The following is a 26,957-nucleotide window of genomic DNA, read 5'->3' as shown; positions in this document are numbered from 1 at the left end:
TGTATCTAATTAGGCAAATTGTTATTTTAATGTAATACCCAACTCCTGAGCGGGGCATTTCCAGATGCTTCAGACAGAAGCAGCAGTGGGGTAGCAGCGTTGCTCTCTGCAGGGGAAGGTTTTCCTCTCCCCTCCCATCCATCACTGACTCTGTTCTGCTGGTCTAAATGGGGATGGCCATAGGATCAAAGCAAAAATACAGAAGTTGCTGCTTATTTTTTCTTCCATAAGGTACAGCAGACCTTTCAAACTGGAAAAAAAAAAGTAATGGTAAATACCCATTTAAGTTAATCAACTTGGTAATGTTTTCAGCAAAGATTTCTTTAATTGACACATTCAGTTTATGCAGATGGTTCCATCTTAGATTCCACAGAGATCCTAAAGAGACTTAAGGACATCTTGTTTTTGTTGATGATGAGCACTGAGCTGGCCCTAATAGCTGTAATTTCTGGGTACACTATACATAGCCTGTATTAATCAGTCAGAATTATTTCCCACATGTGATAAACTTTGATACTGTCTTCCACCCTTTTCCTCCTCCATAGATAGTTAACAGATATGGGGTGTATATATAGAAATGAGAAAGACTGTAGTGGAAGTGCCACTCTCCTGGGTGGAATGGGTTGTCTGTCTGTACGTGGTAATTACTCAGATTAGTTAAAAGCATCCAGCAATTAAAAGATTGGAGGTTAGCCAAGGCACCCCTACTTCTTGCAGCACACCCAGGAGAATATCTTTTGATCACATCATATTTGAAAAATAGGTGCGAGTCAAGTCTTGGTACACTTGGCATTTCCTATTCCCTTTCATAGCAACGGATGTTGTCCAGAGTAGATGAGTAAATCTGCTGTACGACAGGAGTGATGCTCCTGATTGGCTGCTTTGTTTATCTCGCTCATTGCTGAAGAAATTTTACCAAAACCTGTGGGGAAATGACTCTGTTTGTAAGTGGGTGTAAATACAGGGATGGCCCCAATCTCAGGCCGGTATTTTGGATGTAGTTATGAACTGGAAAAACAGTTTCTCTGGTAACCTTTTCTATTTGATGTCTCGTCACAGGCCTAAGGATGCAGTCAAAGCGTTAAAGAAAAAGCTTGCAAAAAACTGTAACCATAAGGAGATCAGGCTCACCCTGTCTGTAAGTACAGCTCTAGCTATGTTAATTGGACGCTAAGACAGAAAACATTTCAAATGATAAGGTGACATGCAAATTGGCACTGATATGACTCTCCAGGGCGTTTTCTGTCCTTGTTGCTTGTGTGAATAGCTCTACCAGTGTAGATCTGATGGTCCACTGGTGTTTGTTCTTCCTAAATGTATTGCTGCTTTGTATTTTATTTAAGCCTGCAGCTGATAAAAGCAGTTTGGTTCTTCTTTACTCCAGCAGCTGTTGCTCTGTGAGACCCCGCCTGCCTGTGAAAGGCACAGAGCTGAGGACATGGCATAAAAGCTATGTTTGGCCTTTCTGTTACCTCGTGGTGACCTTGGTTAGACTGAGTGCTTGAGGTTGCGTTCTAAAATGTGTGTTACATGTTTTGTAAATAAGATTTGAATGAAGGGTTAACAGTGGTGAATTAAGTGATGCAGAAAGGCAGAGGGATAAGCCTTGCAGGATTCAGATGTTGTGACTAAAGGTTGGGGTGACCAGGAGTGTCCTCACTGGAGGTTACCTGGCCTTCAGAACGTGACACTGCTTTTGAGCTCTCCCAGATTTTGGGGAAGAGAGATGATTTCAGTCAGTTTAAGATTTACAGGAGCGTGCTGATGCTCTCCATTCTCCACTGTGCTGGTAAGGCGAGCAGTAGCAAGAAGTTCTTGATGCTGTCATAACTCCAGAGGTCTCCACTTGAGTTTCTCTTGGCTGACAGCAGTGCAGCTGCAAGAAGCAGCAGTTTGCTATAAGCTGCTGCAGAGCTGCATTTAACAATTTACTTTTTTAAGGGTGTAGAGAGGTTTGTCTGCATTGCACTCTGAGTACTGTTAATCACAGGTTTGCTATCTGTTGTGCAAAATCATTATCTATATCAATATATGAGAGGTGATTAAGGAAGATAGGTGATTGATAGTGTTGAATTGTAGGTCAGTTAGCTATTGCCTAAGTGTCACTTGACAAGTTTGAGAGGCAGATAAATGTGCTGAACGTACCATTGTATACCTTCAGCTCATTCCACTTCCGCACTGCTTTCTCAGTTTCCTCCTCCACTGTCTCATGAGTCACCTTTTCGTGTGTTCCATGTGTTTGCATAACAGAAACACTTGGTTTCCACTGTAACTGCAATCCCTATATCAGATCTTCTTGCTTTCTTCTGCAGTCCCTGTACACCTCAACCCTCTGATGCAGTCAGCTGGAGTTTGCAGGGCCCAGTACTTACATTTAGGAGTCCTTATCAGGATGTTTGCTCTGCAGACGTACCCAAGGAGCTCTTATTTCAGCTGTGTCCAAGGAAGAGCTTTATCATGTTTGCTTGGAAGCTTATTTTGTTTGCTTGCAGGTGGAATGCATACCAGGTTTCAGTGGTACTTCTGGTTCATCACTTTCTCACAGCCTCTTTGCAGTTTCAGTCTCCTTCTCCACACGTGTCCTCACCCACTCACATTTAGCTCTCTTCCTACCTTTGTTCCTATGTAAGACTTTCTGTCCTCACCTCTTCCTCTGTTCCAGGCTCCCTTTTTCTCCTTTTCTGCCCTTGCCACTATCAGTTCATTGTGAAACCTTCCCTTTGATGACCTCACTGCTAACCGTGGATGACTTTTAACTCCTCTGTTCCCCAGCTGGTCCTTCTATGGGCCATTCCATTTTATGTTCTTGATTGCAATAATGACATTGTTCCTGTTTCTCGTTTGGAATACTTGGATTGGATCAATAAGTCATTGCAAATGGAAAGCAAGTAGTTTTCACTTCCTAATAAACAAACCAGCAGAGGCCCCACCTTCAACCTTTTAAAAATTCCTTGATTTCTCCCAGATTTCTACAAAACCAAGAGCTCTTTGTTCTGACGAGCTATGCCTTACTGCCTGCCTTCCTTGCAGTAGATGCTGTCTTTTGCTTTTGGGACTCCACATCTAATTCTCTCTCCAGCTCTGTTTCTCCTAGCTCTATCTGGATGTGGCTCTGGGCAGCCTGGTCTGATGGTTGGTGATGCTGCCCATGGCAGGGGAGTTGAAAGTAGGTGATCTTTGAGATCCTTTTCAACCCAGGCCATTATGTGATTCTATCTAAGAAGGCAACAAAGTCTTGAAACCACTTTTCCTTTGGAATGTACTTTGATCCACATTTGTTTATTCAACCTTGAAATTCTGGAATTGTCTTTAATAAAACTACTTCTTAAGCAGATCCTTCCCAGGGAATGCACGCAGACTGAAACGTGCAGGTCTGTGTCTGAAGTAACAGCACTGCGTGGTGGTGCAGCCCCGACTCTGTCATCGAGACATGTTCAATCTCAGTAGTGTTGTCTTCCTCCCCTGTCTTAAACGTGTTTATTTGCTTGCAGGAGGAAGGGTGAGTGCCAGCTGTGTAATGTGTTGGCTGTGCCCTAACTGCTTGTACTCTGATCTAGGGAAGTTACCTGGTGCTTGTGAAGTCACATGGATCAAGGTGTGTGCGTGCCAGGCCTTGAAGCTGCTTCGTGCTCTCCTTGATAAAGCCAAGGGATCAGGCTTGGCAGTGCTGATTGCACAATCACAGAACGAGGATTAGAACTTTCAGGCAGGAATCCAGCAGAGTCTGCGTGTGTTATCTGGCTCATTATTAATAAGCTTTGGTTGTGTAAAGTGTGTTTATGTAGTGAATGCTGAGACACCTGTTCAGTGTCTATCGATGTCCCTTGGATTGTTTTTTTTAAGTGTTTACTGCAGTGCCCCAGTTCTGAATCTTGCGAGGCCTTAGGAACTGAACAGCAAATGGGGAAGTAGTTTATTAAATGTGTCCCTCTGTGCACCTATTGTAACACACACATGCATTTAGGAATAAAAGATCTTGGTGAAGTCTGTATGGCTGCTACATTGTGAGTAGTGAATGGCAGCTGAGAAGCAGCCTGTACCAGTTTCTTTTAGCATCTTGGCCTTCAGAAGCTCTATTTGGTAGGACATCAGTATGAGTTCAGTAGATTATAAGCCTGGGCAGGGATTGATGACTTGTTCTGTCTCAGGTAGAAATATTAGAATGCAGACTTTGTGTTTTCTTGCATTCACATTAAGTTTGAGGGTACCTGTTGCAAACTTAATGCATTCACTGTTGCTTTATGGACCTCATATGTGACTGCCTGAGATGAGCAGTTAGTCCTACAGAATTCTGAGCAAGGTCACTGTTGATAAGGAATGTAGTTGGCTTTTCTGTTGTTATCCCCAGTAGCTTCTCCCCTGTTTATTTCTGCCTTTCAGTTCTTAAGCTTGCCTTCATGTCTGCTCATCTTCTGTCACCTCAGTTTTGTGTTGGTGCTCTGTGAACCCCAGGGCTATGATTGTGCAGTTCTCCCCCTTCCCACTCAGTGCAGGTCTCTTCTCAATGGTTGTCCAGTATCAGCTTGCCTGGAACATAGCAGCATTGCCCATTCCTACAGTCCTCAGATCCTGCCCCTCATTGAGAGAAAGATTCAAGTTGGTTTGATTCAAGTTAATTTACCAGTTCTGTTACTAGAAAATGTGTATACTGAGATTCCACTGTCTGTATGCTGCAGCACGTGGCTTGGCTGACTTGGGTCCATTCACCTCTGTGGATCTTGGGAAAGTGAAGTCCTGCTTACAGTGATAAATAACCATATTGACATTCTAAGTAAAGGTGCTATTAGTACAGAAGTGCCTTGTTCACGAATGGTCTGGTTAAAAATAAAGTCAAATTCTTGGGGTTTTTTTGCACCAGCTTGGTTTCGTGAGAAGTAAGAGGGCTGAACTGGCCTAATTGAATGGAGGGTCTTGTCCATTAGCTGCAGTACTTCCAGAGGGTAAATACTCAGTCCTGTATACAGAAAATTAATGATAGAGAATAGCATACCAAATTTCTCATGTTCTGGGTTGGGAATGTTTTACACCAGCCGTCTTTTGAAGTACTGTACAGGCAGATGAGCTGGCTTATTAGCATGTGTTTCATGTGCTCATGAAAAATAATGATTCGAGCCAAGATTTTTGGTAATTATCTTTAGGTTTTTTTTTGTGCAGCAGTTTGCCAGTGTCTCTTTGTTCTATTCTCTTTATTTCAGCAGTGAATTTTCTTCTGGTCTTAGGCCACTTCTCCCATAAATTCCTGATAATGCTGGGAGAAAAATCCCCAGGTCCTGAGGCTGGAAAACTAGTTACTAAAATGACTCCAACGTAGCCAAATAGAGTCTGCTCTGGGTAGGAGAGCCTACTTACCTACTTTGATCGTGATTACAGTAGCAGCCTTAAATTTGTTGTATCCTTTTGTGACTGGGTTCTGCCTACTGCATGATTCTGGGGAAGTTTTATGACTCTAAAACTATAGAATTCTGCAAACTTTTGTGAATTCTACCCTTTGCTTTCACCTTTCCATCCTCACTCTTAAATCGAGAGAGAAAAGTAAAGACAAGGTTGAAGAGTGAAAAGTGCAAGTGAGTGTTCTTTCTTTGTGTGGAGCATATAGTACCTCAGTTGATCTCCAGTTTTGTGCCAGGCAAGATGAGTTCTGATTGTGATCAGCCCCAGCTCCCTAACAAAACCTGTACTGGCCTGATTCCAGGTGGTTAGGATGTACTGATAGCCTTTGATATCTCTTCTGCGAAAAGGGAATTGCAGCCAGCCATCTCCAGGTACATGAAGGAGAGGTGTAATGTCACGATGACGTATGCTGTGTTTGATAGGGCAGATGTGCTGCTTGCAGAGATCCCATTCTGAGCGTTCCAGGCAGTTTTGAAAGTAGGCAGCTGTAGTGGAGATGAATCTGACAATTGGAACAATTCACCTGCTCTGTTTCAAATCAATGTGACCTTTAAAACACGTGGAGAAATTGTACTCTGAGTTGTTGAGTTTGTTCTTTTCTATTTTTTCATTAGTCTCTCACATTAGAGGACAGATTAGAAGAGAGGCACTTAGTGAGCTTGTTTTCTTCTTCTGCAGAGCTCTTCAGAATCTGTCAGACCAGGGGACCTGTTTGCTAGGCATGAAATTAATTGGTTTAGTGAATCTGTACAAGTCATTTTTTTCAGGCTACGGACAGATTTCACACTGTGAAGGTATGACATGTTCAGTAACTGCTGTGACATGAAAACAAGCTTGGCTGTGCTTCGCTGTCAAAAATAGTTTAATTCTGGGTAACCCATTTCATTTTGTACGTGCACAGCAATAGAAGTGCACACACTGAACTTCTGTTTCGCTGCAGTAACCTCCTCAGACAACACCGTGAGACCACTGGCAATAATCTGTTCAGATCCATTAGTACTCTTTCCCTGCAACACCTTGGAATAAATTAAAGAAGTAAAGGTTTTCTTTTCCTTACATCTACGTAACAGAAGCTTCTTGTGGTTGCAGCTGCTTGACATGTGTATGCAGAACTGTGGTCCAAGGTTCCAGTCTTTAGTGGTGAAGAAGGACTTCTGCAAGGACAAACTGGTGAAACTGCTGAATCCCAGATACAACCTGCCCATTGAATTGCAGGAGAAAATCCTGACCTTCATCATGGTGAGCCCTGAGTAAACACTGGCTGTTTGTCTCTCTGCTTTATGTGTGTCTCGTTTCTCTCCTGCAGTGTACTCATGGAAATCTTTTACGTGGGCTTGATTCTTCTGCTTCATGCAGGGGTAGCACAGAGTGGAACTAGAAAGAGTCCTGGAAAACTGTCAGTCTCTGCCTTTTATATTCCTCTCCCAGTCTGTGTATTTGCTCCCCTCTGTGGTTATAAGCAGGGTGAGAGGGAACTTGAGAGTTTTGCAGTGTTCCTTGTGTTTTAAACTGGAGCTAGCTGGAGCAGATAGAGGCAGAAAATGTGCTGTTCACATGGAGAAAATGCCTTTAGGATCGTATGTTTTAGAAGAGTTGTCTGCCCCAACTGACTGTCCATTTCTGTGACTGTTACTGTTGTTTCAAAACCAGGTATGGGCCCGAGGGTTCCAGGGAATGGTGGATGTGACCGAAGTAAAAGAAGTTTATCTGGAACTGCTGAAGAAAGGAGTGGAGTTTCCATCTTCTGATAGCAGCAAAGGAAGGCCTAAGGTGGGGATATGCAGGGATACCTCATTAATCCACTGTAAATCAGAAGCAGGATGTGTTAATTGTATGAGCTCTGTAGACACAGAAGGTGTGTATGTTTTTGTTTTGTTTTCTGAATGCTCCAGGGCAGAGTATGACCAATCTACTTAAGCATGTGAGCAGAAATCAGTTTCAATTATAGCAGCTAAGATAACAACAAAGAAACCTGTCCTATATAATAGTGTCTTTTATTTCAAATCACGGAATAGTGGATATATATTCTCAAAAAGGAAGTTTCTGTCTCTTGAGACTTCCAGAGCATTTAAAAAATTTGGACAACCTGTTTGCCTCAAAATGAATGAGAGCTGAATGCTTGAAACTTGTCAGCTTTTGAAAGCCTTAACTAAAATGAGTAAGATTTGTCTGAAAACATACCATTTAGAATTCAAGCATTCAAAGAATTACAGAATGGTATGGGTTGGAAAGGGACCTTAAGCATCAGTTCCATCCCCTTGCCGTGGGTAGGGACACCTCCCACCAGATGAGATTGCTTTAAGATCTCATCAAGACTGACTTTGAACACTTCCAGGGAGGAGACATCCACAGCCTTTCTAGGCAGGCTGGTTTGTGCCTCACCACACAGTAAATAATTTCTTCAGGTTGTTTAGAAGGCTGCAATAACATCTCCCTGGAACGCTGTCTGTTTTTAATTTTAATCTGAGAGGTACAAATCTGCAAGAGAGGTCTGTTGCCTGTATTTCTCTATAGCTGTTTGCATAACTTCTATTCAGTAATGTTTGACCCTGTAGCTAATTTCTACCTTTTTGTTTAAGCGTATATATGATAAATATGGCTTGAGAATGGGACATCAGCTGAAAATACAATACATGCTTTGCAGCAGTTATTTCCAGAATTTGTTTTCTGTTAGAAAAGTTTTCACAAGACTTGGGATATGTGAAAGCCGTTCACCTTTGGGTGCAGCCTTGCAATTACAGAGTTAGATGACTGTAATCAGCGTAGACAGGAAGGATTTTGTTATACTGAGTTTGATTTAATGACTGAATAGCAAAGAGTGCAAAAACTCCTGTATTTAAGGCTGTTTGAACAAGCTGTATCTTGAACAATTGAAAGAAAGTGCTTTCGCTGGACAACAATTTTTTCCTTACCAGTTGCAGTAAGAGACAATTCTGTCTGCCACATATTTCAATCCATTAAATTCTGTTGCAGACCTGTCGATCTTAGCTGCAGCAGATCTGGATACAATCTATAGCTCAGTCTCTGTGAGATTAAGGATGTGATGTATACAGTCTTGTGCAGGGTTCTTCTGCTGCAGTCAGTTCAGTTGTAATACAAGTGAAACCCCCCAGACTTGTCACTCCGTGTGTGAATGCATTCTAAACCACCCACAGTTGTAGAACTGTGGTAGCACTTAAGGTAGGACTCGCTGTCAGATGGCTGCAGAGGTCAAGGACAGACAGCTTGTTCTCAGCCATTCCTGTTTAGTCTGTAGTGGAATTTACTAAGCAAACTCATTGAAAAACATTCTCAAACTCCAGCCTGCTACAAACTAGTTATTGCTCTTATTCTTACAAATAGAGCTTGCTCAACACTGATTATTTGAAAGGTAATGCCTGGTTCTTTGGTCTGACAGATGATGGTAGCACTCTCATCTGCAAGTCACTTTCAATTCTTCTGTTAAATGCAAGCTCTGCTCTTTTGTCTTTTAGCAATCCCCATCTTCTGCAAAGTCATCACCATCTTCTGCTACTCCCCCAAAACGTTCTTTGTTGCCTCTTCCCACGGGCCCAACGTTACTGTTGACACCTGAACAGGTACAGTACCACAGGTTTGGAGGGGAGGGACATTCCACCTGAAACATGCTGGTAACGTGCGATTTCAGCATTGCAGGTCATAGATGGAACGTCATCTCAAGTAGCGTCGTTCTTTATTCGTGGTTTTTGATTTGTTCCCCTAAAGATGTTTTGTACAGTGATTTGCCAAAGCAAAGCATTCAGAAATCACTTGGGTAAATGCCAGGCTGTACCCAGCCAGGGAGTGGAATCGTTCACTGGAGCTAAGAATTTCTGCTGATCTCTTACGAGGATGTTAGATGTTATGCAAGTTGATAAAAGATACTTCAGAGATAACTGAGGAAGCCAAGCTTACTTTTGGATAAGACTGGTGTGAAGGAATTGCACTTAAAAGCAGAAAGGAAGGGACAGTTTGCTTCTGATCCCACTTGGCCTGTAGTTAACTAATAAGTCTTCTCAGTATTTAGAGAGGCACTATATCATGAGAAACCTGGAGTATTATTGGGCTTAGGTCTTAGTGTGATTGGATGTATAAAAACTGAGCTGATTTCCATAGAATGTCACTGGAGTAAAATAATGCTGATTAAACCCATATTATGCCTAATGGGGAAGAAAGTACGTATTAGAGGTAAGAATTACTTTGCTCTCTCTGTTCACCTGCACAATATTCTGTCCTATTGAACTGAACAGATTGGGAAACTGTACAGTGAACTGGATATGGCGAAAATGAACGTGAGAGTCATGTCATCAATATTAAAAGAAAATGTTCCTGGCTCTGAAAATCCGGATGATATGAATCTTTTACAGGTATGAGGTAACTCATTGATGGGATTATTAATTTGAACAAAGCTGATTTTAGGATTTGTTGTATCCTTTCTTGTAACATCTGAATTTAGATTGCAAAATCAAACCAACATCAAGTTTCTGCCTCTGATTTTGCTCAATTTCTCTAGTCTCCTTTACAAACTTCCCCAGAATCTAGGTAGTCATGAAAGGACAACGCAGTTTACAATGTAAATTTAAGCTGTAGGGACTTCCATGGGCAAAGGAATTTCATAATGGAGCATTCTCTGTTAAGCATGTTCTGTCAAACAGCCCTGAGAAACATTCCAGGTGAGCACAGTTGCCTGCTGGAAAAACAGGTGATGACACAATATCTCATATCCGTCCTGGAGTTTTCAGAGCTCTCTTTATTATTGCCAATACCTTAAAGGCAAACTGAAGGACAGTGAAGAAAATGAAGCATTGGGTTTGTGTACATGATCTCAAAGCCTGGGAGCTTTCTGTGCAACAGATGGAGCCACGTGCTCTTGAAGTGTAGCCTGAAGTAGTGTCTTGCAATAGTCGAGTTTAGATTTGATAGTGAAGATGCATATGATCTACTTGCTCATACTTTTCCTGTTTTAGAAATTTAAAATGTAGCAGTGCTTGAGCATTTCAACAGTGATTTATGTTAAATGGACATCTTGATGTTTCATGTTTTCTAGAAGAAATAAAGAAGTTGATCATATCCTTCATTTTCTAAACTTACCCCCAAAATTCGGTGACAAGGAAACATTTTTGGTAATTTGTCAACATAAATGCACTGAAGAACTGATAAAATTTTTGCAAGACTTTGGTGTGGAGAATTCTTCCTTTGCAGGGAACTTTTTCTGGGTACTGTTTGTTTGCCTTCAGGGTTACACTGTTCAATTGCATCCTTTTATGCGTTGGTTCTCAGCTGAAGGCTGAGATTTAAGAAGATAAAATTAGGTGACCACTGTGTCTCACCTTTAATGACAGGCAGCTCTGCTGGTGGGTGGGAACCAGATAGGAGACAGAATCAGTCTCTGGGTTTCTGCTCCCCAGGAAATTCCTGGCACCTCCACTGCTGTCTGTGGCAGAGATCTGTAGAGCTGCAGGTTTGAGGAGGAAGGGCCAGTGAACCAGGGATATTTCAGCTGTGAAACAGGAAAGGTGCCTTTCATTTCCTGGCTCCTGCAGAGCAGCCCTTCTGCATGCAGGCGCACATACTAGGTTGTCCACAGTAAACCAGTGGATTCTTATTGACACTCCCAGTAATAAAATTGTTGGCAAAAGTTTGAGGACAGGGTGTGGAGTTCCCATTTGTGGGGGAGTGACTAAAAACTCATTCCTTCTATGTTAATTTCATTGTTGTTCTTTTCCTCCGTGCACTGAGTGGTACAGAACATCAAGCATGGTCAGCCTGTTTCTTTAACCCTGTTTAACATGCATGTTTGCTTGTGGCTTTACCTGGATTTCTTGTATTAGGCTTTTGTTGTTGGAGAACAAAGTCCTTTATTACAAGAGCTCTTTGTTTAGGCTTTGAGTGAGTGGGAGAGATGAGTATCAGCCCTTCTGATTATCCAGGGTCTCTGAGTAAAAAGCTTTAAGGGGGTAAACTTCATCAGTGCAGTGTATTTTTGGTTCTGCAGTTTGGTGAATGACTGCTTCCATCCTTTCCGCACCCTGTTCTACAACGAGGCTAAGGATAGCAAATCTCACTTGAAATATTGTGCTTACCAGTAGCAGTTCTTGAAGAATACCAAAAGCCCATTGTAAGCTGAAAGAGCCACAAACGTTTGTACTGGGTAGTGAACAGACGTGTCTGATGGATGTGCAGGAATTAAGGCCCAGATTGCCAGGTGGTGAGCATTGGCACAAGTTCATTGGGATCACTGATGGCTTTATATGAGCTGGTGGTGCATTGCTGTGAATTCCAGTTTTCAAAACGCTGGACTTCATGGTGAGTCAGAATAAAACATAGAAATTCATCCTCAAAATGAGCATCACAGTTTACTGCTTCGTGATTTATTCAGTTTTACAAAGAAAATTGTCTGCCTGTAAAATGGATTCATAAGAAATCCACATTTTTGAGGTGTGGATAAGGTTATAAGATGTGGAGCTGAAGAGGTTTAAAATTTAATTGTATTCATTGAGCTGCATACATTTTTGTGTGTTCTCTCCTAGGCTGTGACAATACAACAGTGAGCAATAAAGTAATGCGTATGAGGATTCGGCAGAGGGGTGGAACATTTCTTTTTACATAATAAATTAAAGAATTACACAAAGCTTATGTTTCTTGAGAAAATTGAGAACACTTTGAAAATAATACCAGAGCCCTTTCTGAATAGCAGTGTGCAAACAGTATTTTGTCCTCCCTTTTTTTTTTTTTTCCTTAAGCAGAGCCAGCCAGCATTTGCAAAAATACACTGTGGGAAAAAGAATCTTGGCTGAGATGAAGCTTCTGATGCTAAAGAATGTGTTTCTTTGAACAGGCAAAATCTGCAGGGGAGAGAAATGTAAATAAACTAACCACCATTTCAGCTGGCAATAATGCAATATTCTGCTGAGAAAGATCTCATAAATATCACACCAGTTGATAATGCTAGGTTTGTGCCAGTGCATGAGAAAGTGCATGGGTGAAGTGCATCCAGACTTCCCCACTGAGAGGAGGACTTAGAGCTACACGGTGATGTCACAAAGCACTTTATCCTTTAGACTACCATTGTCTTTCCTTCTAGCAGATGTTGAACCTGGATCACATTCATTACATTCATGTGAAGTATCCTACTGAGTTTAATCAGCTTCAATCAGGCTCAAATCAAATTTACTCTGCATCACCCAGAGGGGTCTTCATTATTTTGCAATTTGTAATTTAGACTTTAGAGACAGATATATCCTCAGAAATGAAGATAGGTCATGGGTAGGGGCTGGTAGAGGTAGGAGTGCTGGTTTGATGATAGGAGTTGTCAGCCTGGCCTTGCAGAGATCAAAGACATGAAAATCACACTATTTGCAATGCTTGGTATGTGTGTGGTTTGGATAAATGAAGGGACATGACCTGCGAGTCTCCTGTGCTCAACTGTCTTATCATTCTTCTCAAATTAAGAGAACACAGTTGTGACTTCAGATTTTTTCTTTCCCTTCTTTGGGTAGAAGCTGTACAAGACGTGTCGGATGATGCAGGAACGGATCATGGAGCTGTTGGTGACAGTGGAGAATGAAGATGTGATAGTAGAGTTAATACAAGTAAATGAAGATCTGAATAATGTTCTCCTGGGACATGAAAGGTAAGTGTTTGGTGTCCTAACTGGATAAGCACACCTGGTGGGCACAGTCAGTCTGTGGGACTAGTGCTGAATCTTCCCAAGGAGACAGATTTTTTCCATGCATCCAGAAAGAGGTGTGATAACAACAGGGGCAGATAATCTGTTTGCCTTCCCCTGGGCACATCAGAAGCAGTCAATAATGGTAGTTACAAAAGCATCAGAATGTGGTAAAACAAGTTACCAGCATAGGCAGGAAGTGAGATGGAGGCACACAAAAATCATTTTGGAATTTGGTGTTCCTTTCTCATCAAGCACAGTGGATTTGCCATCAGTCTGCTACAAATCTTTTGGCTCTGGTGATGGTCACTACATTTATATATATATACACTTCCAGGAAGGAATATTCTCTGTCCTTTCTGAAGAACTTTGACAGCTTTAACTGCAGAAATTGGCCATGGAATAGTGTTCTGCTTTATTGCATGCTGAAGAGAGTCACTTGCTTTTCTCAACTGAATCAAAACAAGATGTTCTACCTGCCTTACAGCAGGAAATGTTTCTTCACACATGGAAGCGCTGCAGTGCTCGTGCTGACATCTCGTGTGTTTGCCTGTTATGGCAGCAGCAGCTTGATGAGGTGCTGGCAAAAATGAAATGAAACATAAACGCAGAATTCCACTATTTTCTTCCAAAATACCATAGTGAATGTACTTGTGCAGAATATTCTTGTTTAATGGGAACGAGCCTTCCTTGTTCAGCAGTTTATATCCCCCTAAATCCACTTTAGTCAGAGGAGGGCTTATATATTTATTAAGGCTGATGAGTGCTGGCAATGCCACGAACTTCGTGAGTTGTGAATAGCAGCTTGTGGGCATGATTTAAAAAATTCCTTGTGGAGGACTCACCAGGTGGTTGGAGGAGCAATTAATAGGCCATTGTGAAATGGGCAGAAGGCTGTGCCTCTTAGCACTGCGATGTTATGGCTTACTGTGACAAGTCTTCCTGAGTGCAGGTGCCTTTGCACATGGGAGTTGATTAAGTCTTCAGATTTATTTGATTAATGCTTGTTGCAGGTTTGTTCTTTGGAACTCCCTCTGAACAATGAGATGTGTAAAAGACAAACTTATTTTAACCAGCTGCATCTGTTCCGTACTGTGTGCGTTGTTTGAAGACAAGTCATGCTGCATTCTCTGTTTCTGATTATTCATGTAGAGTCTAAATTAAATCAGAGCAATCACCGTTGTGAAGCAGGCTGGCCTCGTGTACGTAGTGATGACTCCCTCTAGTGGCCCTAGCAACTCTTCTGTTCTTAATGTATTTCGGACAAATATTTATTCTGCTGTTGGAAAGGTTTTGTCCTCCTGCTCCTCCTTGCATTTATGTCATCCTTATGGGCCTCACCAGCATGGCAGGCCTGAACACCAAGTGCAGTGTGTGCCAGTCTCGTATCTGTTCCAGTTCAGACCTTTACTTCTGTAACAGACTGGCCTTAAGGTGCTGACGTTCATCTAACTCCTCCGGCCCCACTTAGCACCATTTTGGTATCAGTACATAAACATATTTTGCAGGGATTTCTTTTCAAAATCTATTTTTTTTTCCTGAAAATGCCTGAAATAATGAAGGCTGCTTTGCTTATAACTGCCAGATTGCTATGCAGCACGACAGAAATGTCAGAACAAACGTCTAGCTTTGCCATTCCAACAGGTTCTCTCGAAACAGAGTTCGATTTTTGGAGAACCAGAGAATACAGCGTGAGCGTGAGGAGGTGAGTGGTGATGGATCAGTTGTGAGCTGCAGGACTGCACACATCCCGTTTTCTCTTCATTGTGAAAACTGTCTCTTTTATTGTATGCTTTGTAATGTTTTGTTATAATGTATTGTGATGTTTTTTTCTCAAACTGAGAGGTGCAGCCTGCTGTCTCCAGATGCTGCTCTTAACAGTTTTCAGAAGCTGCACTTGCAGAACTTCATGCAGATTTAACTAAAGCAAAAAACAATGTCAGATGGAAGCTTGATCAAGGAAAATGAGACACCGAGAGATTTACTTGAATTTTATTACCTTTATAGCTAAGCACAATTATCTGCCATACATGAAATGAGAAACTGTAATGTTGCTTTTGTTCTCTCTAAACATTTACAGGCTAAAACTGTTACACAATCAGAATTCACTATTACTGAGGTTGGTTTTTTTCTTCTGCAGTCAAAGCTTTTTCTGAGTTCTGAATAATGGATTGTAGCAAATCTGGCTGTCCATTATTGATTGATAATTATGGTTGTTAATTATATGGCCCAAAGTAGTTCTGCACATTTCAGCTTCTCGTAAACCATAATTGCACAGTCGTCCAGGACTCAATAGGAAAATGACTGCTTTGTGAAAGCTGAAATACAGCTGATAGTTATTAAAGAAAGGTAGAAGACAATGTTGTTTTCTTTGGAAAATCTGCTGTTGCTGCAGTCTGGTTATGTAGGTAGATGATTTTGCTCGATAGAGGCACTGCAGGATTAAAGGATGGTTTGAATGGTTTGAATTTTATCCAGGAATTTCCATATTTAAAATGGATTTTTTTCTCTCGATCTGGTGTGGCCAAACCCATATAGGATTCAAGTATGTGATTTTGATTAAAAACTTTGGCTACATTTTTAATTCTCACACTTTCACAGAGAAACAAGGGAAACCTTTCTCCTGTGCTCTGGGAAACATTTGAACTTTTCCTGCCAAAATCAAAACTGGAAGAACACCCATTCCCTAAGTATTTACCGAATCAAAATAGCCCCAGTAAGAAATGTATGAGTGTTGAAGACCAGTGTCTGAGCAAACTCACAGTTACGCTTTGGAACTGAGTCAGTTTGCTGCAATGTGTGCTATCTGGAAATCTCTGGCCCATTGCTAGCACTTCCACACCCCCCACCCACTCCATTAAATCTGATATCGCTGACACTTACAGGAGCATTTGGTTAGTGACTCAGTGACAAATCTGATCTCAGACATTGACATTCTGTAAAAATGACAGCTTCTTTAAAACTACATGTTCCTTTTTCCCCACTCTCTTCTTGATAGCTTTCTTTCTTTTTGAATGTTAAGCTGTACAGGAAACAGCCGTCTGCTCCCTCCAGTGACCTCCTTGACCTCTCTACAGATTCTCCATCTCCTGTGGCTGCAGTGCTGGGAACTGACCCTGCAGCATCTCAGTTTCCAAGTCCTAGTAAGTGATGAATGCATGTTTCCCTGGCAGTCTGATTTCCTAAAACAAACCAGTGTGAGCTTAGTGGATGGGTCGAGTAGTTCCTTGAAAGAAAGGTACTCCCATACGCCGAAAAAACATGATAATTTGGGTGTGCATGTTTAAAAACAAAATAAATACAAGATGGCATAAGGTTCCTTCTAATATTTTTAGAGGGAGAGCAGTGATCTCAGTCTTGCATTTCAATGTGAACAAAAGAACATTCTTTATGAAACAGTGTGATAGCTGCTTTTCTGAAGGTTGGAAGAAAGAAATTGAGATATTCTTTTATTCTTGATTTCCTGTGTTTTTTCAAGGAGGCATTTGATGTCAACAGCAGTTCACTTTGAGAAGGGCATTTTACCTTCTCTGACTTCAGACGTCACAGTGCAAGGAGTGACTAAATCTCTTAGTTTCAGTTATAATTTTGTCTTTGTCACAATAAACACAATTGGTTCTGTATTCTTTATATGCCTTCCAAACAAAACTTCATTGGTCATAGTACACGTAAGGAACATTTGCTTAATAACGCTTAAGTGATCATTAAATATCACTTTGAATTTCAGATTCCATATCTGCACACCCTGAAGATACGAAAAGGCTCCATCCATCCATTTACCCCCAGCTAGATTTAGCAGCTGCTGCGAAAGTTCAGCAGTTCCCGTGAGTAATCTGTCAAGAAATGATAGCAGATAATCAGAACTTTGAGTCTGCTGTAACTGACAAGGAATTTTTATGGAAAGCTCTGGGGAAAAAAAAAAAAAAAGTAATTTAATACTTCTACAGATTAGTCCAGTAGAAAAGTGAAAACTCTGTGTGCTAGACATTGCTTAGCATGCTTAAAATATGCACTAACCCTGAAGCACCTTTTAGTCATAACCATGAACTTATCTCAAGATAGTTGAGATACATATTGACTTGCTGCTTGAGTGTTGCCTGTGCTGTAGTTAAAGGGAGAAACAGATGAATTGTACAGAGCAAGAAGAACAGTTTAAAATAGAAAAAGGAATCCTTGCAGTTTTCCACCTATTACATAAAATGGAACACTTGCTCATGCTGCTCTCGGTTGTGACTTAAGGTAAAGATAGCACAGCAGATAAGGATAATGCAGTGATCAGAATATTTAGCTGTAATAGTTTCTCAGTTACTTTCAATGTATTACTCTCCTAGATTTGCAACTGAAGCACACAACAGTAGTGTAAGCAGCCCAGCTGGACACACGTATAGCAATGTGAGTAGCTCTCCTCTTCAGAATTATTGTTCTTTGCTGGCAAGTGTCAAAAAGATTTACCCTGACTGCTGGGGACACAGAGTCCTGTTCTGTGTCACAGTCATCAGGGAATGTTCTGTGTTTTGTGGCCATGCCAACTTAGTTGTGTGGGGAAGGGAGATTAATTAGAATTCTAAATGTTGGCCTACCTTTACAATTTACCTGTTTTAGTCTAAAGTCAGCAGTTTCTCATAGATCTATGCATTGTTTTGCTTGATTCCTTCAGCTGGCAACTCTTTTAAGCCCAGTGCCTCTGAATCCAGTAAATCTGCAGGCTGGACATGCTACATCATCAAATGGACCATTACCAGCAGGTAACATTACTGCAGACCACTTATGGAGATTTATTTTCTTGTTAGCACGTAAATGCTTTATATAATGCCTATTAAAGACGAGAGCAGCACCAAACACTGACAAAAACTCAAATAGTTCATGGTTTCTCTGCCCATTTTAGTATTTAAAGCAACTAGATACTAGATAATATGCTTGTTTCAGAAAAAAATAAAAAGTAACATTCATAAAACGTGCTATTAGTTATGTTTAAATCTGGATTTATCTGTCTGTATTTACCCTCAGCTGCATCGAAGAACAAGTTGCAGTCACCTCATTACTACGAGATAATGGAATTTGATCCTTTGGCTCCTACAGAGTAAGTAGTTTTTTTAAGTAATTTACAGTTCTCTTAGGTGCCAAAGGCAAAAGGGCTTCTGAGATGGCTTTCTTCTGAGTGAGGAAACAGACCATACTGTTTAGGCAGAGTTGAGTGACCAATTGGATTGGAGCTTTTTTTTTTTTATTACTCCTCGCTTAACTGATTAAGGAATAGACTCCTGTAGTGTGCTCAGTAATCAGCATCTGCAAAAATGGTGAAGTAGTGCTATGTCAAAAACTATTAAAAAAATGCTATTAAGTGATAGGAAAAGGTGAATACAACACAGTTGGGCCGTGGTGGAGGAAGCCAGTTGATGTTTCAACACAGGTAGTTCTGGAGCAAAGTAACTTGCACGTGTAGAGGGCCATGAAAATGATCAGAGGGCTGGAACACCGCTCAGCCCTATGGGCTGAAGGTTGGGATGGCTTAACCTGGAGAAGAGGCTTTGGGGACCCTGTATTGTAGCCTTCTTGTACATAAAGGATCTTGTAAAGAAGGTGGATGAGATCTTACCAGGGCCTCTAGTCACAGGATGAGGGATAATGGCTTTAAGCAGAAAGAAAATAGATTTGGGCTGGACATGAGGAAGACAATTTTTACACTGAGACACTGGAACAAGTTGTCCAACCATGGGAAGAGTTTGAAATCAGGTTGGGCTGGGCTTTGAGCTTCTGATCTGGTGAAACATGTCACTACCCATGGCAGAGGGTTGGACCAGATTGTCATTGAAGGTCCCTTCTAAACTAAACCATATCATGATTCTGTGAAGTAATTCCTGTTCATACAACCTTATTTTTAATGTTTTGCTGAATCTCAAAAAAATCCTGAATTTAAAATATAAGCAACCAATACAAGCCGGGCTTCTCCAGACAGCCAAGTAGGCAGAAAACGAGTATAAACTAACCACATGGCAGAACTCTCCTTTTAACAGTAAACTGAGAAAATTTGAGTCATCTGCACAAAACTTATTTTCGAGGAACCATCAAACTGTGAGGTAGAAAAATCTCAACAAAGCTTTCATTTATTTATTAAACTAGTGTAATAGTTACATGTCTCATGGATGGAGGCCATTTGCATTTTGCAGTCATGTTTATTTAATCAAAAGTGACCATTTCCAGAGATATCTCAGTCAGCATACAATCACAAACATCTCAGGATGGGCTCCTTGCTGTGGAAAGCTGAGCATCCTGCAGCTTGTACACTATTAGATAAACAACATAAACTCCTAGGCAGGACTTAATTGGTGTATTTTGGCTAAATGAAACAGAACTGTGACATAAGAGTTGCCATGTTCGTCTTCTGTCAGAGCAATTTATGAAGAAATTGATGCTGCTGTGTTGAAGCCGGAAGCTGAAAAGCATTCAGAATGCTGAAGGTGGAGATTTGAACACAGAAGTTACTCTGGTGCTGCTCCTGGGCACTGCTTCGTGTAACATGTGAACAAAGAGCAATGAGAAGTGGACAAGTACTTGGATCCACGCCTTGAGAATTCATCTTAAATGTTCAACTGTGTATTATTCCAGGTGACTTACATGATTGCTATTTTTTTTAAGTACTGTGGCCTTCAAAATATAATTTCCAAGGTCACCTGTGTATGAAGTAGCACATGATATCAAAAACAAGTAAATTAAAAGCACTCTCATAACTATAGAAGAAAGCTTTTCTTCCATCTTAATCTGTTATTTCATACTACATAATCCTATTTCTGTTTTGGCCATGTTGATGTCTGTGAAATTCTCTTCCTATAAATATATATATACACATATATTTTTTGGAAATGTAGGACTTTCCTAAAATTGATCTTCCCGATAGATATAAAAGATACACAGTTATCACTTTCTTACATTTATATTCTGAATATGGATTTTGTTTTCTTTGTATAACCCCACAAATTAATAGGATTTTTGTCATGGTAAGAAGCTGAGCAGGGACATCCAGTGCTGTTATCTATGATTAACAGAGCAGAAAAAAGCTGTGTGTTGCCATGTTGTGGTTATTAGTAAATAGTGGAAGGGGATCACTATTTTTTCTAGTGTTTCTGCTCTGCAGAGCTTCTTGTTCTGGTGAAGGAAAAGTATCCATCTACAATGCAAATGAGCACTAGTTATCCATTTATTTTAATCAAATAATTTAAAGCTGTTTTTATCTCTTAATAGTTTAAGTGCCTTGTCTATTTTAATGCTGAATGTAAAATCTGCACTTTACAGATCTAGTTCTCTGAATTTGTAATTGATACAAAAATGAAAATGTGGTTTATGTTCATAGCTGATAAGCTAACTTCATCTTTAAGTACTGCATTTTAAGTGTTCGTTGTTATCTGTTTAAGTGACACAAACACTTAAGCCTTAAGGAATTTTTGTAGCATAGAATTCCAAATAAAAACGAATGCGTACTGAATAGTTAAGCCCCATTACTTCTGAGTTTCTGTAGCCTGACATGCATGTTCTAAATGCAGACAGTACTGGAAGAAGCTGAGTGGATCAATGGTGTTTCAAGTATCTGGTTCTCAAGCTTGCAGCTGGGTGTAGAACCAGTAGAATCTGGTGGAAGGTGGGGGGGCTTGTAACAAGGGCAAAAAGGTAAGCCTCTTTGCTGTTGTTTTTCTTGCGTTATTTGCAGTGATCTGGAAAGCAGCATGAGAAGACAGCTGAAAATAAGATTTGAGATGGATGACCTTTCCTACAGCTTAGTTATACGAAGACCCTAGCATACCAAAGTGTAACAAGTTTAAATAGCCTATTTCAATAGGGTAACCCATAATGAAATGATTGCTAACTGAACTTGTCAGTATTTAAGGAAGGAAAATGATTACAGATAGATGAAGACTGTGAAGGGAACTGGCTAATCACTGAGGTTACAGAGCTTGTTTCATTGTTGGGATGTGCTCAGTATCTGTGCAGACTTGGGCTTTCAAACTCAGGGGAAGGCAGCCTTTATGGAACTAGAATTTGTCAAGAGGATATTTTCTTCTAAAACACACGGCCAGAACAAAGGAAAGTGTAGAGAGGACTTCCAGGATGAGCTCACTTTTCTAAACGACAATAGAGTAAAGGCAACCAAGGTAAGATTTTACTATTCTTTTTCCCTAGCCTGGATTCTAAGATTCATCTTGATAACATTTTGTTATTTTTTTTCTGAATTACAACTGGAATTATAGATTTATCATAAAGCTTGCTGGCCTATTCATACAGATACATTCCACTTATGTGGGATCCACATTCTGCTGGATAAAGTGTATTAAAGATACGACAGCACTAATGGTAGTTTTAAACTTTAATAAATACAGTGAAAGCATGACATATGTCATCCAGAATCTTTTTAAACACACGAGGTATTCAGTACAAAAATGCATTTTGAAGGTAGCACCTGTGTATTTTCAAAGGGCACCGTTCTTATCATTTTTGTATGCAAGCATAACTGAGACTAAGGCAGCTTACGATATACTCAGTACCTTTTTAGAGTCTTAAGAAACCAGCATCAGTCTTAACTCTTGAGATATCATCCACTGAAAGGGGTAGAAAGAACTGGCCTAGTAGATGAAATACTCAACTGAGATTAATTTCTGTCTGAAAGCGACTACATCACTTAAACTTGCTCTGCAACTCAGTCCTTATTTGCAGGGTTATGATAAAGTGTTATTATCCCTTCCCCCCCACATGATGACAAAAAATTAGATAAATACAGGGTTATGTGTTCTGGTGGTAAACAGTGAGTACTGGGATGTACTCTGATCAGCTGGTGTGTTTCTGGGCAGACTTTGTCAGTCTTAACCTCTGAATGTGGTTGACATCCTTTTGGTTTTTGAGGTGCCTCTGCTGGTGCCTCACTTCAGCCTGTGATTCAGAGCAGTTGCTGTGCACTGTCTTTCCCTTCAGAACTTTTCTTACTTCTAGCTTCTCTCTGTGTAGAGGTGCCTGGTGTACAGCCCTTGCAGGACTGGAAGAGGAATTTGTAACAGTGCTGATATTTTAAATGAGTTTCCTACATGGAAGCTATGCAGAATATCTATAAACACAAGAACAAGATTACTTCCCTTCCAAGTCAGATGCTTTTACAAGCAGTCCACAGATTCGAAATGCTTATGCTTAAATTATTGTTCCTCACTCAAACAACAATTCTAGAGCAGTCTGCTCTTACCAAATGAATTACTGATTCAGTAATAATTCAAGAAGGAGCATCATCTTCAAATCATCCCATCTTCCTGTGCTGTGGGAAGGCTATAAAGCAATATGGTCAAGTTTTGAGAGACCATGAACTGATTAGGTTGCTCTATTGAGAAGTAAAAACCTTTCACTGAATAAAGGTAAGTTAATTATTTTTCAGAGCCAGCAATGCAATGTTAGGTATTTAATAAACTGATTTGTTCCTCTAAATTTAAGTATCTCAATTTACACTTAGATTTAAAAATTTGCCTCATGGAATTCATTGAGCATGTATCATCTGATACAAGGATGGCTTTGAGACAACTTTCTACTCCAGAAAGAGATCCCTTCTGTCTTCTGATGAAGTACTACTCCTAAGAGGTAACATTCCAACTGTACAAGCTTAAATAAGAAACACATGCTTCCATAACACAGGAGCATGTGCCCACACTAGTTTAATAATTCTGTCACGTCTCACAGTGCTCCTTCAGCTTTTCTTTTTATAGAAAAATGGTTTCACAAGTAGCAGTCAGGGAGCTGAAGGCAGGGGTAGAGATTGGCCATTACTGATAGCCAGGAAGCGGTAAGTGCTGTCCCTCCTTTGCTTCAAAAAAGGTGTAGGAGAGGGTGATTGAATCGACTTTAGCCATTTTGGGGTCCTCTGCAAACTCTGGGTCAATGTAGAAGAAGACAGGCATATCCACTTCCTCTTGAGGATTCAACCACTGTTCTTCAAAACAAAAACACTGCAGGGGGAAGGGGAAAAAAAATGAGACAAAAACTGTGAACTTTCTCTGCAATAGTTTGGGAACGCTTCATCTTTTAACTCAGTCCCTGTACATCCCTGTAGCCTGGGGAAGGATCAACTGTACAAGCAAGAGGACAAGTTGTACCAAATGCCAGGGAACCGGGGACCTCTTTATGCTTTTTATCAAGAGGGCAAGGCTAAAAATGAGGAATTAAGGTATTTTCTTAACATGCTGGCATATTTAGAATGATGCCTGGGATTGAAATTAGAAGGAATCACTTACAAATAACGATTTGTATCTGTGCTCGCTTACTTGTATTTTGTTGAAGTACTGTCCCGCTTCGAAGGGCACAACGTTGTAGGTAGAGATCCCAATTATTGGTTTGTCTGTAGGATTTTTTGCTTTATAGAACGCCAGCGCCGTCTCTCCAGGAACCACCTGCAGGAGAACCGCGGGGCACACGCTGCAGCCCCCCCCCGTGCCCTTCGGGGGTTACCCGTTAGTTTCTCTGTGCTTTGCTTTGGGACAGCCCCTCCCCGCTGTGCATTAAGAGCAGCTCTGACGGCGTATGCCTGCATTCTGCATCTCACCCGTGCCAGGCAAACCCAGCCCCGCGGCTGCAGCAGGGCTGGGAGCCCGAGCCGGGACGGCCCCAGGCAGGGCCACCCCGCCGCGACTCACGTAGATCTCGCTCTGCTGGGGCCGGAAGCTCCACTGCAGCCCGGCGTGCACGTCCGCGTTGAACGTCACCTTCAGCAGGCGCTGCCGCACGGGCCGCATTTCCTCCAGCCGCTCCGCGCCGCGCCCCGCGCCCGTGGTTCCGCCCAGCCCCGTCGCCTGCGGACACAGAGGCGGAAAGGCCGCGCTGGGCGCCGCCCGCTGTGCCCGTTGCGGCCGCTCTGCCCGCTGTGCCCGTTGCTACCTGGCAGTACAGGCGGTACAGCGGCACGGCCGCGTACGACATCCCCACCATGCCCACGGCGGCCGCCGCGATGTAGGTCAGCGCCGTCCGGTTCCGCCGCCGCCACTCCTCCTCCTGCCGCCGGGTGAAGGGGTTGGAGCTCCGCAGCCCGCGGGCCGCCCAGCCGCCGCGGCACGGCTGGTGCGCGGCCCTGCCCAGCGCCAGAGCCCGCAGCGCGCCCGAGCACAGCGGCAGCCGCGGCGCCATGCTGCCGGCACGCGGGGCCGCGCGGCTCTCGCGAGAGGAGGCGGGAACGGCGCCAGACGCGCCTCCCCACGGCCCGCCTCAGTGGGGCGGCCCGGCTGAGGGCGGGAGCGGCGCGAGCGGTGCGCGGGGCCGTGGGCGCCGCCCCGCTGAGGCGCGCGGGATTCCCGCCGGGCGTCGCCTCCCCGGCCCCCGACACGGCGCTCGGGCGGCGTCCGCGTAGCGAGGTGACTGTGCCGGCCGGCCGGTTCGGGGGGCTCTTTGTCTCCGCGGGCCGCGCACCGGGTGGGCTGCGGGCGCGGAGCGGCTCTGTGCCTTGCGGGGCGGCAGGGGGCTGCGCGGGCACCGACCGCACCGCAGCCGAAAGCGTTCGTTGCAGCTTCAGCGGCAGGGACGCTTCGCTTCTCCTCGCGGGTTCCGTTCCCGTGCGGGCTGTGCTGCGCGCGGCGCTCCGCCACACCTGCGGTCCGCCAGCGGCGCGGCGCTGAGCGCTGATAGCGGCGGGTTCCAGCCCTGCTCTCTCGAGGGCTGCGGCCGAGCCCGTTTGGTGTCGCGTTGCTCACAGCTGTTTTAATCCCGACGACTTCGTTCGCTTTTTAGAAGGTTTTGGGCGCAGGTTCGCTTCTCCCTGTGCCGTAGATGAACGATTAACGAGGATGTCGGATGTTTCAGGTCCAAAGCTGTTATCTGCTTTTTCTGACACTGAAGGGTTTGGTTTATCACTGTTTCTTTTCCCCACCTGACCCTGGTGTGGGGCAGTGGTGGAATGGTTGGCATGCATGAAAGAAGACGTAGCCGTGTGAATTTGGAAGAGCTTTTTCCCCTGTTTTCACAGCCATTACTGCCTCAGATATGAGCCTCGTGTCTCAGAATTCGTTTTGAGCTTCTACTGAAATAGAAGATGCCCGAAACGGATCCTCCAGCAACTTCCAATGAAACGTGAGTACTTTTACACCAGTTATGGAGTTGTAACGTGGCAGTTCTTGAAGTTGTCTACATAGAAACGTGTTCTGATGATGCCTTAAAAGTAACTTTGCTACTGAAACAACTTCTTACGGAAGGTGACACCGACACCAAAGAGTTTACACAGAAGGGGAGGAGAGCTCCTGTGCTTCTCATCAGGTTTTTCAGCACTCCATTTGAGCTGCTTGTCCACAGATAAAACCCCATGGAAAAATTCCTTAATGGTCCTAAGGCTGTGGACACGTACTTGTGAGCTGCATAGCAAACAGTTCCTTGTGCATGTGCCCATCACTGAATGGAGCTGATGTAATCATCATATTTTCAGAATAATAAGAATTATTTTAGTGTCATAAACTGCTTGGTAACCATGCCAACAGCATCATTGAATCTGTAACTAAAAGCAGGCAGCTCTTGCTGGGCTGTATCATGTTTGCTGTGTTTGTGCAATAGGATCCAGCTTGTGGTGCTGAGAAGCTTCATTGAGGGATTTAGCATACTTAATTATGTCATTTTGTGAATAATTTGGTTAAATCATGCAAACAGAAAAAAGCCAGTGTAAAGCATTAAAAAGAGTTAACTTTTTACTGAGGTCTGAAGAGGCAAATGGAAATAAAGGTGATAAGGTGTGTAATGCCAAAATACACCTTTAAGTAGTTATGTTTTGCTGAGTGAAGTGTTTCATATAAACGGTTAATGGGTCACTGACTTCCTAAAGCAGTTTTTCAGGTAAGGAACAAGTATGAAATTTGTGCTATAACTGTACCTGAGCCACACTGTGGTGCCAGACTGTCATTTTCTATACTTGTTTTAAACTCTGGGAGACAGTATCAGTGTAGAGTGCTTCAAGAACGCAGCTGATTAGATGTTAATTGAGGTTTACCTGAACTTAAATAATACGCTCCTGCTGTACACAGGGGTTACCCTCAAACCATTCCTGCTTCTCCCCAATTACACTGTTTGTTGCTCCAGCTTTTTTTCCTCTGTGTTTACTGATCAGCACATAATTATATGTTTTCTTTTAATGAGTATGATCTAATCAACAAAATACAGTTTTGAATAATTAATGCTTTGAGATAGATGAGAAGAAAGAGTTTGTTTACACTGTGTGATAAAGTGTTCTCTTGGCTGGGTCCTCGGGGTCACAATGAATTTTCACCTTTTAGGGTTAGCAAACCTAAAAAGGTTCTGTTGGCGTCATTTGCTTAAATGGGGTTTTCATAAAGCCCTTTTTAATTTGTGAAGATCTTGTGAATCTTGCTATCAGAGATGATACAGGTCTTTTTATCATCTGCTAAATTATTCTGTAATCCATTTTGGTTGCTAAAGCATTACAAAATGTCTTAGGGGAAAGCTGAGTCATAATTTAAAACATTGCCACATGAGGATGGTTTGGCTGTTAGAAATGGAGCCTGTCTGCCTGCTGCACAGCTGTGCCTCGTCCCACCAAAGTTCAGTCTGACCTGCACTTAGCAGGAGTGGCTTTGCAGGTGTCACAGTGTCCCTAGTTCTTCTAGGGAATTTGTATTGCACAGAGTACCTTCTTGAAAGGCAGAGAGCTGGCAGGAGAAGTGATCCCAGTTTTGTGTTTGTCTCTTTAGGAACAGTAGGAGCAGCACAGCAGGAGGATTTTAAGGTGAAGAGGGGTAGAAGCCTTGGGGAGGAACTCAGGAAGCTGAACTGCAGGGTTTTTTCTTGAAGAAGGAGTGGAGGAGCAAGTTTTTGAACAAGGGATGTGTTTTTGATAACCAAACTATTAAAATTGTCTGGAACAATAAGGAGGTGATGCTACTTTGCATCT

The 26,957-nt window shown here is 42.3% G+C and overlaps 3 protein-coding genes across 16 annotated transcripts in view; 2 read left to right on the top strand and 1 right to left on the bottom strand.

The window, feature by feature from the left end:
- TOM1L1 (target of myb1 like 1 membrane trafficking protein) overlaps window positions 1–19,577 on the top strand; it is a 512,416-nt gene extending 492,839 nt beyond the window's left edge. For 11 of the 14 annotated variants that reach the window (XM_090122138.1, XM_090122135.1, XM_090122139.1 and 8 more), the window contains 12 exons: window positions 6,481–6,630; window positions 7,042–7,161; window positions 8,865–8,969; window positions 9,639–9,755; window positions 12,888–13,021; window positions 14,702–14,762; window positions 16,080–16,200; window positions 16,785–16,881; window positions 17,389–17,449; window positions 17,715–17,802; window positions 18,065–18,137; window positions 19,447–19,577. In XM_090122138.1, the coding sequence (XP_089978264.1) occupies window positions 6,481–6,630; window positions 7,042–7,161; window positions 8,865–8,969; window positions 9,639–9,755; window positions 12,888–13,021; window positions 14,702–14,762; window positions 16,080–16,200; window positions 16,785–16,881; window positions 17,389–17,449; window positions 17,715–17,802; window positions 18,065–18,137; window positions 19,447–19,513 (1,194 nt within the window). In that variant the 3' untranslated portion in view covers window positions 19,514–19,577. Of the gene's footprint in view, window positions 1–1,059; window positions 1,139–6,480; window positions 6,631–7,041; window positions 7,162–8,864; window positions 8,970–9,638; window positions 9,756–12,887; window positions 13,022–14,701; window positions 14,763–16,079; window positions 16,201–16,784; window positions 16,882–17,388; window positions 17,450–17,714; window positions 17,803–18,064; window positions 18,138–19,446 lie in introns of all 14 variants that reach the window. The other 3 variants (XM_090122145.1, XM_031598713.2, XM_090122134.1) reach the window with 1 other exon arrangement.
- A 1,818-nt stretch (window positions 19,578–21,395) lies between these two features.
- On the bottom strand, window positions 21,396–24,208 carry COX11 (cytochrome c oxidase copper chaperone COX11). The gene is made up of 4 exons (XM_031598714.2): window positions 23,954–24,208; window positions 23,713–23,868; window positions 23,344–23,469; window positions 21,396–23,028 (listed from the first exon to the last, which is right to left on the bottom strand). Exons 1-4 carry the CDS (start codon window positions 24,197–24,199, stop codon window positions 22,846–22,848), a joined length of 711 nt encoding a protein of 236 aa, XP_031454574.1. The 5' UTR covers window positions 24,200–24,208; the 3' UTR covers window positions 21,396–22,845.
- Window positions 24,209–24,302: 94 nt separating this feature from the next.
- The window catches only part of STXBP4 (syntaxin binding protein 4), a 58,744-nt gene continuing 56,089 nt past the window's right edge, over window positions 24,303–26,957 (top strand). The window contains exons 1-2 of the mRNA XM_031598715.2: window positions 24,303–24,423; window positions 25,032–25,135. Of these exons, the coding sequence (XP_031454575.2) occupies window positions 25,098–25,135 (38 nt within the window). The 5' untranslated portion in view covers window positions 24,303–24,423; window positions 25,032–25,097. The remainder of the gene's footprint in view (window positions 24,424–25,031; window positions 25,136–26,957) is intronic.

Source organism: Phasianus colchicus, chromosome 20 (genome assembly GCF_987193195.1).
Source record: "Phasianus colchicus chromosome 20, bPhaCol1.hap1.1, whole genome shotgun sequence".
Lineage (NCBI taxonomy): Eukaryota > Metazoa > Chordata > Aves > Galliformes > Phasianidae > Phasianus > Phasianus colchicus.
The sequence above is the reverse complement of the archived record's forward strand: the minus strand, read 5'-3'. Positions and strand labels throughout refer to the sequence as shown.

Bases quoted from the DNA above. Each gene is read 5' to 3' on its own strand.
- COX11 (XM_031598714.2), bottom strand. From the start codon at position 24,199: ATGGCGCCGCGGCTGCCGCTGTGCTCGGGCGCGCTGCGGGCTCTGGCG. The intron at 23,470-23,712 runs GTGAGTCGCGGC...GTTCTCCTGCAG, and splicing joins CCCAGCAGAGCGAGATCTAC to GTGGTTCCTGGAGAGACGGC. The intron at 23,029-23,343 runs GTAAGCGAGCAC...TTCCCCCTGCAG, and splicing joins AGTACTTCAACAAAATACAA to TGTTTTTGTTTTGAAGAACA.